The sequence below is a fragment of the Nerophis ophidion genome, linkage group LG05 (assembly GCF_033978795.1).
Source record: "Nerophis ophidion isolate RoL-2023_Sa linkage group LG05, RoL_Noph_v1.0, whole genome shotgun sequence".
Lineage (NCBI taxonomy): Eukaryota > Metazoa > Chordata > Actinopteri > Syngnathiformes > Syngnathidae > Nerophis > Nerophis ophidion.
This window is the reverse complement of record NC_084615.1, coordinates 25,609,479-25,623,193: the sequence shown is the minus strand read 5'-3', so window position 1 is coordinate 25,623,193 and position 13,715 is coordinate 25,609,479. Positions and strand designations below refer to the sequence as shown.

General features: G+C 41.0%; 1 protein-coding gene across 3 annotated transcripts in view; it reads right to left on the bottom strand.

Moving 5' to 3' along the window:
• map3k7 (mitogen-activated protein kinase kinase kinase 7) overlaps window positions 1-13,715 on the bottom strand; it is a 59,583-nt gene that overhangs the window by 16,078 nt on the left and 29,790 nt on the right. For 2 of the 3 annotated variants that reach the window (XM_061900388.1, XM_061900389.1), the window contains exons 10-13: window positions 12,748-12,829; window positions 8,449-8,567; window positions 8,214-8,361; window positions 7,682-7,762 (exon numbers count right to left, since the gene is read on the bottom strand). In XM_061900388.1, the coding sequence (XP_061756372.1) occupies window positions 7,682-7,762; window positions 8,214-8,361; window positions 8,449-8,567; window positions 12,748-12,829 (430 nt within the window). The remainder of the gene's footprint in view (window positions 1-7,681; window positions 7,763-8,213; window positions 8,362-8,448; window positions 8,568-12,747; window positions 12,830-13,715) is intronic. The other variant, XM_061900390.1, reaches the window with a different exon arrangement.

The window sequence follows — 13,715 nt, the reverse complement described above, 5'->3', positions numbered from 1 at the left end:
TTTATAGGAAAAATAAAGCAACTCCCAGAGGCTTGATTGTAAGCAGACTTTTGCTCGCATTCTTTCACTAGTTAGAATGCATTAAAAAGAGAAAAACAAGTGTTCTTGTCTTACATTAGCATTGTGAATGATAGGGAAAATATTTAAAAAAAATTCAGTTCCCTTTCTAAACCTTAATTAGAAATAAAACTCAAATCCTACGTCAGATACTCACTCTCGTTGACTATCTTACATACCTGGAAGTGGTTAAGTGAATACCGAGATTCAAGATTCGCTGAGGAGCAATTGGGATTTTCATGGGGGAAAAACACGAGATGGTGGTGAAGCACAACACAGATGGTCATAGAGGGGGGAAGGGCCCCCCTAAATCAAAGACCATCTCTATGAGGACATATCGGCACTGAAGATTCCGTAATTGTTCATAACAGTATATAGTGAGATAATAAGAGATAACTTTTTTTTTTAACTTAAAGGTTGATTGGCAAAACTAAATTGGCCCCATTGTGTGAATGTTGTCTGTCTAGCTGTGTTGGCCCTGCGATGAGCTGGCGACTTGTCCAGCGTGTACCCCACCGTCCGCCTGAATGCAGCTGAGATAGGCTCCAGCACCTCCCGCGACCCCGAAAGGGACAAGCGGTAGAAAATAAATGGAAGTTAAGTCATTTGATATATGTGACAATGGTATTCCTATTTAATTTAACAAATGAAGACGTTGAAAACCTGTGCTAATTTTGTGTAATGTGTAATGACAGAATCAAATGTAAATCCATCAATCCATTTTCTACTGCTTGTTCCTTTTGGGGTCGCTGGAGCCTATCTCAGCTGCATTTGGGCGGAAGGCGGGATACACCCTGGACTAGTCGCCACCTCATCACAGGGCCAACACAGTTTGACAACATTCACACTCACATTCACACACTAGGGCCAATTTAGTGTTGCCAATCAACCTATCCCCAGGTGCATGTCTTTGGAGGTGGGAGGAAGCCGGAGTACCCGCAGGGAAGTCACGCAGTCACGGGAGAACATCCAAACTCCGCACAGAAAGATCCCGGGCCCGGGATTGAACTAAGGACTACTTAGTACCTTCGTATTGTGAGGCACATGCACTAACCCCTGTCCACCGTGCTGCTACATTGGAAATTTTAAACATTAAAAGTATATCAAACAAACCTTTAACGCAGTGATCACTAAACACTTGTGCATTTCTCATCGCTTCGGGAAATCTTGCAATATTTTGCCCTTCTTGATAACCTCTCGAGGAACTCTGAAGAAATGTATTATCCTTTCCTCGATTTGATAAGTTCCAACAGATATATTCACATTTTCCTCAATTAACTAACTCCCAGAGGGCCGGCAGCACTCATACAAACAAAGACATTCTTGCCACCATGCCTGAGCAGACTCGCTTGTCTTTGCACTCGTTGCCTGGTTTGACACCACACCAACTTGACGCTCGCTGAATCCATACGTTTAACTCGGTCTCATCAGACCAGAGGACATGGTTCTTTTAACTATGTCTGCTTTCGTGTGTAGAGAATAAGAATGGAAATTAAAACTCTGTGTTTAGCCTGTTGGTCAATATTTATTTTTTCAAATATTTTTGGGATCTACCGGCAAAGTTCCAAAGATCTACAGGTTGATCGTGAGCGATGGTTTAGCGACCCCTGTCCTCGGCCATCTTTCTGTAGCGCATCAATTCTTTGTTTCAAACCCTCAAAGTTATTTGCTACAAACTGATTCCAATGAGCAGTGTTTGAGTGTGAAAGTAGTAACACCAACTTTGACACATGTATTAAACACAAAAACCTGCCGTACACCGCTTTTCACTGCAAAGTTTAGATGTTTCAAGAGTAAAATGAGCTTCATCCTTTCGATGCACACATTTGTACATGCCGTGGATACTTAGGCAACACAGAGGTGGTTGTTCAGGCTTTGATTACAACAATGTAAAAAAGATCAAGGTAAGGAAACAAAATTCACTTTTTCGCCAATGCATCATACTCATAATATTATTTTCAAGGACGTCTATTTATTTATCTTGGTGTTCATCTGCCACCGATTGCTGTCACAATGTGTTTCTGTGACTCCAGCGAATGTGCTTGGCCAGTCAAGCTGACAGCAGCCACCGGGGGTTGCACCATTGTTTCACATACAGTACAGCTGCTACCGCATGAAGCTCTTTTTTGTTCTAATAATAAATTGAGTCAGGCAAACAACATTGTATGCTCTCACACAGGACACGGCTCAAGACTATGAAGGTCAGGGCTTTTGAATCTGCCGCCCCAAGTCTGTGGAATGTCCGTCCTGGTGGATGCTTTTAAAAAAAGTCCTCAAGACCTACTATTTTAGAAAAGTTTACAGCTAATTTTAATCTGTAAATTGTGTGGTGTGTTTTGTGCATTTTTGGCTTTATGATCTGTTTTTTTAGGTATTTTAATATTAATCACTTTGGGGTTTGGTGTCAAAGGAAAAGTGCATTATAAATGAAAGTTATTATTATTAATCAAACAACAGTCAGTCTTTTCTATACTTTTTGGTAGCGTTAGCATGTTTCAATTTAAAAATTGCAAAACAAATATTCACATGAAACTCTAATCTGGCTGTGAGCAGGCTTCTCTATGGACACATTTTGTTGTAAATTACACAAATTATATTTATATTGGGAATAATCTGAGTCAACCACCTCTTCTAAAGTTTAAAGTATAATTGCAGCGACGATCTTTCAAACAGGGTGCAGCATTCATCTGTTTTGGCCATGCACATCCATCTTTTTGTATAAAGCTGTATAATGCATATGTTCCTTCTTGACTACACTTAAATGTAGAATATATGTAGAATATATTTATATTATTCATATATTATATACTATATATATATATGTTATATATTATTTATTATTATTGTTTAATGTGAGCAAACTGTGGTGCTGAATTTCCCCCAGGGATCAATAAAGTACTTTCTATTCTATTTTTCTTCACAGTCTCCCTGACTCAACCAATTTTTTTTTTTTTTATTCCAGCCTATGTTCAGTTCTCAGACCACACAGCAATGACAGGCTCACATGCTCACTCATCTGTTGTCCGCTGGAATTATAAGAAAGAAGCACCTCCAACTGAATTGGGATTTGGCAGAGCTCAGGCAATTGGCTAATGTCAATATTTTTCCCAGATGTCGCCCAGACATCTGGGATTAAATCCAGGTTGTTTGTGATGTAACAAAGAAATCTGCTTGGATTTGTGCGTGCGCACACTTTAAGAGGGCTACATTTTTTTTGCGTGTATGATGTTTACTGGATTTGAACGTTCATCTACAAACCCCGTTTCCATATTAAATGGCAAATTGTGTTAGATGTAAATATTAACGGAATACAAATATTTGCAAATTTTCAACCCATATTCAGTTGAATATGCTACAAAGACATCATATTTAATGTTCTAACTGATAAACATTTTTTTTGGGCAAATAATCATTAACTTTAGACTTTGATGCCAGCAACGCGTGACAAAAAAGTTGGGAAAGGTGGCAATAAATACTGATAAAGTTGAGAGGTGCTCATCAAACGCTTATATGGAACATCCCACAGGTGTGCAGGCTAATTGGGAACAGTTGGGTGCCATGATTGGGTATAAAAGCAGTTTTCATGAAATTTTTAAGTATTTCATAAGCAAGGATGGGGTGATGGTCACCACTTTGTAAGCAAATTGTGGAACAGTTTTAGAACAATATTTCTCAACAAGCTATTACAAAGAATTTAGGGATTTTACCATCTACGGTCTGTAAAATCATCAAAAAGTTCAGAGTATCTGGAGAAATCACTGCACGTAAGCGATGATATTACGGACTTTTGATCCCTCAGGCAGTACTGCATCAAAAACCGACATGAGTGTGTAAAGGATATCACCACATGGGCTCAGGAACACTTTATAAAACCACTGTCAGTAACTACAGTTGGTTGCTACCTCTGTAAGTGCAAGTTAAAACTCTACTATGCAAAGCCAAACCCATTTATCAACAATATCCTGAAACGCCGCCGGCTTCGATGGGCCCGAGCTCACCTAAGATGGACTAATGCAAAGTGGAAAGGTGTTCTGTGGTCTGACGAGTACACATTTCAAATTATATTTGTAAACAGACGACGTGGTGTCCTCCAGAACAAAGAGGAAAATAACCATTCGGATTGTTATAGGCGCAAAATTCAAAAGCCAGCATCTGTGATGGTATGGGGGTGTATCAATGCCCAAGGTATGGGTAATTTACACATCTGTGAAGGTACCATTAATGCTGAAAGGTCCATAAAGGTTTTGGAGCAACATATGTTGTCATCCAAGCAACGTTATCATGGACGCCCCTGCTTATTTCAGCAACACAAGTGTCACAACAGCGTGGCTTTGTAAAAAAAAGAGTGCAGGTACTTTCCTGGCCCGCCTGCAGTCCAGACCTGTCTCCCATCGAAAATATGTGGCGCAATATGAAGCGTAAAATACGACAGCGGAGACTGTTGAACGACTGAAGCTCTACATAAAACAAGAATGGGAAAGAATTCCACTTTCAAAGCTTCAACAATTAGTTTCCTCAGTTCCCAAACCTTTATTGAGTGCTGTTAAAAGAAAAGGTGATGTAACACAATGGTGAACATGTCCTTTCCCAACCACTTTGGCACGTGTTGCAGCCAGGAAATTCTAAGTTAATTATTATTTGCAAAAAAAAATCAAGTTTATGAGTTTGAACATCAAATATATTGTCTTTGTAGTGCATTCAATTGAATATGGGTTGAAAAGGATTTACAAATCATTGTATTCCGTTTATATTTACATCCAACACAATTTCCCAACTCATATAGAAATGGGGTTTGTACTTTTAGTAAGAAATCCACGCAACTCTTAGAAGAGGAGGCCCCTGTTCTCTATTTACACCTGAAACTGTAACACTATTAAGTCAATTGACAATGGGGAGGACATATTGATTGATTGATTGTATCAAAGTGTTTAAAGTGTATCCCTGTTAGCTTGATATTGACGTTTTCCATGAATTTTGGAAAACCGAAAGTGTTGTAATTGCAATAAAAGTTTGACTCATTATTATTATTACTAGAGTCATTCAGTTGCCAGCTCACTAGCAAAAAAATAAATGCACACTTGAGGTTTAGGCCCAAAATAATACTTACTACATGTACACACTTGACATTTTAAAGGATAAATTGTAATAGCTGTGTGGCATGACTACAAACCTTTCTGAACTCTGCCTCATTCAGGTCTCTGTGTCAAGGCAGGTGCTTTAGGCGGTAAATTGAGACATCCAGTATTTCACCACTAAGGACATTATTAGTGAAATGTTTTACTTATGTTGGGTTTCTCTTGTGTTATTGTCAATTACCTACGACATATACAGAAAAGTGCTGTGTGAAGGATTGAGAGCCCCGGATGGGATATATTTATGTTTTTTTAATGGGCACTTTTAAGTTTGATACTTCCACACCCTGCCCTTCCTACAAAAGACTTGTGCAATAAATGCCCTTTTCGGCTTTCTGCAAAACCAATACTGTGTCTTAGTGAGAATCAGGTGCCACTAATGATAATGGCTCTTACATCTATTGCGAGCCTCTGAAGTGGAGAGCTGTGGTACGCTATATAAACTGCAAGAAACACACTGATTGTCCGTTGTAATTCCAGTAAAGACTTTCAATCTTTTAACTTGTGTTCACCTCGCTGGAAGATTTTGTCAAAGTTGACTATCAATTCCAAAGTAGGCCTAGCTAGCAACACACACGAAGCTGGATTTTAAGAAAGACTGTCACTGTAGAGTAGACAGTAATGGCTGCCGTGGTGACAAATACAACACCTGCCGCCATCTTGCAATGACGTCATGTTATTACACTAAATGTAGCTACTGTTTCAATTCATAATTATCAAATGTATTTATTACCCTCTTAGTGTGTTGGTTAAGTGAAAAACGGCCTATTTTTGAATTTTTTTACTTTTGAATATGCCTTTTGTTGCCATTTGAGGAAACACAAGAGGGTGGAAAAAAATATTTTCATATTTTTGCATACGCATGGTAACAACAATGTGCAGCATGTAGTGTTGTAAATGTGAATAAAGTTTTGTTTTTATGCAGCTCTTTATCGATCGGAGAGTGTGCTGGTGTACCTCATGTTGTGACAGGTTAAATTTATATGGAATAGGGTAGAATTGAAGCGGTTTTGTTAAACATGAAAGCATGACAAAGACAGATGGTTACTCTGTTAGGAGCAGTTGAAAAACAATATAACATGGAAAAAAATAGCGGTTATGTTCGTTTTCAAGACATACAGTACAGGCCAAAAGTTTGGACACACCTCATTCAATGTGTTTTATTTTTATGACTATTAACATTGTAGATTGTCACTGAAGGCATCACAACTACGAACACATGTGGAGTTATGTACTTTAAAAAAAAGGTGAAATGACTGAAAACATGTTTTATATTCTAGTTTCTTCAAAATAGCCACCCTTTACTCTGACTACTGCTTTGCACACTCTTGGCATTCTCTTGAACTTTAAGAGATTATCACCTGAAATGGTACTCACTTTACAGATGTCATAGTTTTGATGCCTTCAGTGACAATCTACAATGTAAGTAGTCATAAAAATAAAGAAAACACATTAAAATGAGAAGGTGTCTAAACGTTTGGCCTAAACAGTATATTTACAGTAAATGTAAATTTTCAGAAGACAATTTATGAATATTTTGGAGGAAGTGGGGAGTGGTTGCCTTTGTAATCTGGGAACGCCTCGACAAATCTTGCAGACTTACTCAAACACAGCTGTCAAAATTTGCATTTCACAATATGGGAAATCTATCCATCCATTTTCTATACCACCTATCCTCACTATGGCCTAAGGTAAACTGGAGCCTATCCCAGCTGATTACGGGCGATAAGCGGGGTACATCCTAAATTGGTCGCCAGCCAATCAAAAGGCACAGACAAATAACCATTCACACTCAAATGTAGAGCCTTCAATTAACCCAACATGCATATTTTTGGACGGTGGGAAGAAGAGAAAACGCATGCAAATTCCGTACAAGTATGTCCAAACGGAGATTCGGACCCAGATCTCCCCGATTTCCTGACTGTGTGGCCAATCGATTAAAAACAGAAATAAAAATACTACGTGCATCATGCTGAATTTGAACCTATGTCCCTTGGATTGGATAACATGCCAAGCCAGTCAGAAGAGAGAAAATAGAGACAATGAGTTAGGAGCAACAGCAACAAAAAGTTTTCATGTTAGATAAAGAGTTTTGTTTTAACTATAGGATACCTATCAATGGATGTTCTCATTCATCCAGGTCATTGTAATCTCAGGGCATTTAATCGATTGCAACTGTTTTTTTTCCTACAAGACGTTTCACCCCGGATGTGAGGCGACACGACTGAATGACTTCAGTTTATAGGATACCTAGAAAAAAAAAAAGATGTCTTTTGGGTGGGATGTGAGAACTCATGTTCTGTTTAAAATAATTTTAAAAAAGGAAAACACAAAGCTGCTCTGTGCGTATAACTCCAGGATAAGATCACTTTTGCATAAAATATGTTGCAAATTCTGTTGCTGTTATTCCCTGGAGTGACACAATAGATGGATGTGTGAGAGAAAGGCAAGCCAAGATCTCTAGTCAGCAGGCGGCCCAAGTCCAGTGATACCTGTGACGACGATCTTGGGAATGTCCAGGATGGTGCCATATGACGCTGTTTTACGATGGCCTCGTTTATACTGGGGACGTGCTGCAAAAATACATACACATGCATACAGCGGCATACACAAACAGCATGCAGACTTTGCAAGATTTAAAGCCAACAGCTGCACTGGAGTACGGTAGGCCATAAACACATATGCATAGTTTTAGTGCGAGGGCAGCATGCATTCCATTAATTCAAGCTCATGCATGGGTAAGTGTTAATGTGGAGTTGAGTGGCCATCCCTACATTCCTCAGCACTTGAACAGACAGGCAGAATGCAGACAATTACAGCTAGATTTGTTGTCCTCAAAGAAGTCTGGCATTGTAGATCACATCAGATCATTCAAAGAGTGCCACAATTCAAAAACATATGTGAACCTTCCATGAACACCGAGCATGGTAATAACTTAAGCCTCACCTCAAATATGTTAAAATACAAATAAATACTTTCAAATGTTACTGTTGAAATGCTTTGGTTTGTTATGGCTGATGTTACCAGCTGGTGTAAATCCCACGTTGGGCTCCAGTTCTGAAAGGTCAGCACTCATTCGTTTACTGTCGGATGGTGTCAAGCCTTGTGTTCGCACAGACAGACTTTCAAAACTGCCTCCTCTCGAAAGAGGCAGAGTCCTCATTGGCTCACACTGAAAGATCAAACAAAAGTCAGGTGAGCTTTACCTACACAAACTGATGTATTTATTTAGATAGAAATTAAAACAAAGTGGTTTTGCCTTTGGCTTGAAGTGAGACGGAAACTGTGGTGTGATCTTAATGGTGTCGCTGCTCCCTTGAGAATCACTGTGCTCAATGTTTGCATCACTTTTGTTGCTGGTGCTGTCCACAAATGAAGCTGTTCCCAAAGAAAACAAGACATATTTTAAACACATTAAAATTTGCAGTGTTATTTTTGCCAACATACCGTATTTTCCAGACTATAAGGCGCACTTAAAATATGTATTTTTTTCCCTCAAAACTCGACAATGGTGCGTCCAATGTAAGGAATAATTCTGGTTTTGCTTACCGACCTCAGAGCTGTTTTATTTGGTACATAGTGTAATAAGTGTGACCAGTGGATGTCAGTCAAACATAAGAGATACGTGTATACTGCAATATGACCCAATTAACAACACCAACATTTTATATGTTTCATGGTTCATATAGAACATTACACAAAGTGCTCAAAAACCTTTCAAAATATTTTAGTATGACTTTGGTAAGCTACGAAGCCGCACCACTTGATGGATTGAACCGGGGGATGATGAGATGCTCTGTTATTGATTTAAGTAAAGTCTGAATGTCAGTAGTGTTAGCTCCATCTTTTGACACTTCTTCCACTCCCGTCAGTACAACAAAGATGACTGAGAAAAGACGCTGCCGAAGATGAGCCACATGAATAAGACCGCCCACAAAACGGCGCATCCGAAAGCAACTGTCAGAAAGCGACTTGAAGATGATCTGTAAAACATAATCTATGCAACATTTTGACCATGGAACCACCATTACATATGTAGACCAAAAGGGAGTATTTTCAGTTGAGAAAAAAAAAAGACTTCTTTAATGCGCCTTATATGTGAAAAAAGATTGCAAATAGGCCATGAATGGTCTTTCATCGGCAGTGCCCCTTATAGTCTGGTGCGTTCTATGGTCCGGAAAATACGGTACTTAAAGAAAGGAACAGATAATATGTAATGCTGCCACCAATATTTCACACTGGGCAAAGTGTTTTTCTTGTTGTGCTTATTAACACACCATTTCAAAAACATTGTTTTATTCAGAACATAACACATGTTTTGGGGCTCTGATGAATGTTTACCACAGAACTGCAATTTATTCCTGCAGGTGGGTGAAAACGATATTATTGTTAAAATAGCATAATTGACCATGGCACATACACATGGACACATTTTAAGAGACAGGGTGAGGAACTTGGTCATCCAGGAGGAGCTCAGAGCTGCAAACCCTTTGTTTCAAGAGGAGCCAGTAGAGGCGGCTTGAGCATCTCCTAGAAATCTCCTTAGTGAGGTGGAACGGGGTAATATTTTAAGTTTTTATGTATCTGACTTAGCTGTTGCACGTGTAGAGAGATGCATACACTGCACTATGACATAGATCAGGGATGTCCAAACTATGGCCCGTGGGTCAAGTGCAGACCACCAGAATCATCAGAGCGGCCCGCAAGACCTCACAATTTTAGCAAGAAGATTGGCCCGAGGAATGTTTTTGCCTAAACTTTGTCCCAATGTGAAATGAAGCAGAGTGATCTTGTGGGGATTATGACACAACACCTCTAAATCAGAAGTTTAGAAGGAATAATACCCAAACGATCTTGTCGTCCCTAAGAAAGGAACTTGAGCACAGAATCAATTTATATGACCCAGTCCAAACAACTTTTTCCACTCATGGTATAATTTAACCATAACCAACAAATAAAGTCAACATACGGTCATATATAACACACCTTCTGCTCACTGAACATTGTGGACATTATAAAACACGTTCAATCATTACATATGATTTAAAATTAAACCGTATTCTCCGGACCATAGGGCGCACCGGCATATAAGGCGCACTGCCGATCAGCGGGTCTTGTCAGGTCTATTTTCATACAAAAAGCGCACCGGATCATAGGGCGCATTAAAGAGGTGATATTATTATTATTTTTTTTTCTATATCGAAAACACTTCCTGGTGGTGTACATAACATGTAGTGGTGGTTCTTTGGTGAAAATATTGGATGGTTTTCCAGATCATCTTCAAGCCGCTTTCTGACAGCCGCTTAAGGGTGCGCCGTTTTGTGGGCGGACTAATTCACGCGGCTCACCTTCGGCAGCGTCTTTTCTCCGTCATCTTTGTTGCGTTGTGTAGCGTGCAAGGACAGGAGTGGCGTGGGCAGGGTTGAGGTGGGGGGTATTTGTCTGGCCTACAGACCAGCAAGGGAAGCAGGGTGTTTCAGGACCGGCTTCGAGATCAGCGACAGGTGCGTAGTTAGCCCACCTGGGCCTGGTTATCTAATCACCTGTCGCTCTGTTAAAAGGCAGCAGCCGGGAGGAGAGAGGTGTTGGAGGTGGGGAAGAGTGAGAGCAAGACGGACACACACAAAGACAATTGCTGAAAAGCAAAAGCGAAACATTTTTGGGAAAAATAAACAATATTGTGAACCTGAACCAGGCTCACATGTTGGTGTTTGGTGGTCCAAAGAACCTCCTGGAGTGCAACTTCCACAATTTGGCGCCCAATCAAGCCGGACTACCGGAGGCGGAAGAGGCTGATCCCCTGACAGCTCTTGCGAGCGTGCTCGCGCCAGTGACAGCGGCCAACCCCCAGCAGCTGGAGGGGTCCGCCAACAAATGGCACAGCAGGGACAAATCCTGCAGGCGCTGGCGGACCGGTTGGCAACGGCACAGCCAACATCAGCGGCCGTCGTCGTGAAGCGCATTGGGGAATAGTCATGCCTTCTTGGACATTTTCGTGGCAACGGCAGATGTATTCGGGTGGCCGGAAGACGAGTGGGGGAGTGAAGCTCTTGCCACTACTGACGGGGTTGGCGCAAAGAGCAGTGCTCAACCTGCCGGCGGCCTCCCGAGTGCGCTTCCCTGGTCTGAGAAGGCCGGTGCTGAACCGGACCGGCTGCACCACTGAGGACCATCGACGCCGGTTCCGGTCGATGCGCCTGGGGACAAAGGACCGCCCGTTCGTGCTAGGTCAACAGCTTCAGGAGGCCGCGACGCGCTGGCTGCAGCCGAAGGAGGGAGACGGCCGGCTAATGGACCAGATCATCTTAGAGCAGTTTGTGGAGGCAATCCCGGCGCGGACGGCACACTGGGTCCGGTATCACCAGCACCGTGACCTGGTAGCAGCAGTGACCAAGAACACCATACCTACTGTGAAGCATGGGGGTGGAAACATCATGCTATGGGGCTGTTTTTCTGCTAAGGGGACAGGACGACTGATCCGTGTTAAGGAAAGAATGAATGGGGCCATGTATTGTGAGATTTTGAGCCAAAACCTCCTTCCATCAGGGAGAGCTTTGAAGATGAAACGTGGCTGGGTCTTCCAGCATGACAATGATCCCAAACACACCGCCCGGGCAACGAAGGAGTGGCTCCGTAAGAAGCATTTGAAAGTCCTGGAGTGGCCTAGCCAGTCTCCAGGCCTCAACCCCATAGAAAATCTGGGGAGAGAGTTGAAAGTCCGTGTTGCTCGGCGACAGCCCCAAAACATCAGTGCCCTTGAGAAGATCTGCATAGAAGAATGGGCCAAAATACCAGCTACTGTGTGTGCAAACCTGGTAAAGACCTATAGTAGTCGTTTGACCTCTGTTATTGCCAACAAAAGTTATAATACAAAGTATTGAGTTGAATTTTTGTTATTGACCAAATACTTATTTTCCACCATAATTTACAAATATATTTTTTTCAATTCCTACAATGTGAATTCCTGGATCACAGTTGAAGTGTACCTATGAAGAAAATTACAGACCACAGTTGAAGTGTACCTATGATGAAAATTACAGACCTCTGTCATCATTTTAAGTGGGAGAACTTGCACAATCGGTGGATGACTAAATACTTTACCCCACTGTAATGTTTTAGGCGCAGTTTCATAAATTAGAGCCCTGATCCCTGGCCGTATACCAACCCACGCCGGCTTTCAGGTCTCCAGCCATGGCTAAGGTAAAGGAGCATGTGCGGTCAAAATAAATTGCGTGATAAATCTGCCTCAAAACGGAACTCGTTCATAACCAAAGGACCACTTTTATTCACTGTTTAATTTACAATAATTTTATACAACAAATACAAGTAGTGGGGTCCCTGCTCCATCTCTACTTCGGTTTAAGGGTCATTGGCCCAGAAAATATTGAATGTTCATCAATGTTCATTGTATATGTTCAATATTCCTTTATTTCCTTTCTTTTTCTTTTAATATGTGCCCAATCTTAGAATTTAAAAATAAATTCTGAAACCACTGGATGTTGTAGTACATACAAACTGTGCTGAGTTGTAGTTGTAAATTGTGAAGGTGACCAAGTACCTGTACTAGTTGCAGAGCTGCTCTGTCCATCATCTGAATACTGGTACGGACATTGTAGGGGTTCTTCAGATCCAGGAAAGTACTGCAAGAAAACATTAGAAAAGGATCAACATTGCTGAATCTAAAAGATTGCGCTTGACTTTTTTTTTTCAGCCATACCTTTATTCAGAAGTATTAAAATGTGCAAAACTTTTGGGCAGTGGTTTTACATAAGTACTACATAAATACTCCGGGGCTGAAGATTTTAGGTTGTCCTGAAGAATTTGGAGGTAATCCTCCTTTTTATTGTCTCATTTACTCTCTGTAAAGCACCATTTCCTTTGGCAGCAAAACAAGCCCAGAGCATAATACTACCACCACTACGCATGACGGTAGGGATGATGTCCCTGGGATTAAAGGCCTTACCGTTTCTCCTCCAAACAGCAAATTTTTTGTTTTATCTGACCACAGAACTTTTCTCCAGAAAGTCTTATCTTTGTACAGTTGATCAGCAGCAAACTTTAGACGACCGTTAAGGTGTTGCTTCTGGAGCAAGGGCATCCTTCTTGCATGGTAGCCTCTCAGTACATCGCGATGCAAAACACGTTTGACTGTGAACACTGAAAGCTGTGTTCCACCATCTTCCAATTAATTGCAGACCTGCTTTTTGGTGGTTCTCAGTTGACTCTTAATCATCCTGACCAATTTTCTCTCAGCAGCAGGTGATAGCTTGCATTTTCTTCCTGACCGTGGCAGTGACAAAACTTTGTCATGCACTTTATACTTACGAACAATTGTCTACACAGTTGCTCTTGGGACCTTAAGCTGCTTTGAAATTGCTCCAAGTGACTTTTCTGACTTGTTCGAGTCAATGATTCGTTTTTTTCATCCAATGAGCCCTATTTAAATGGGCTCAGAGAAGTCAACAGATGTCGTCAATCATAATCACTCACATGAAGTTAAGAGGCCATGCCATGAAGCTAATTTGA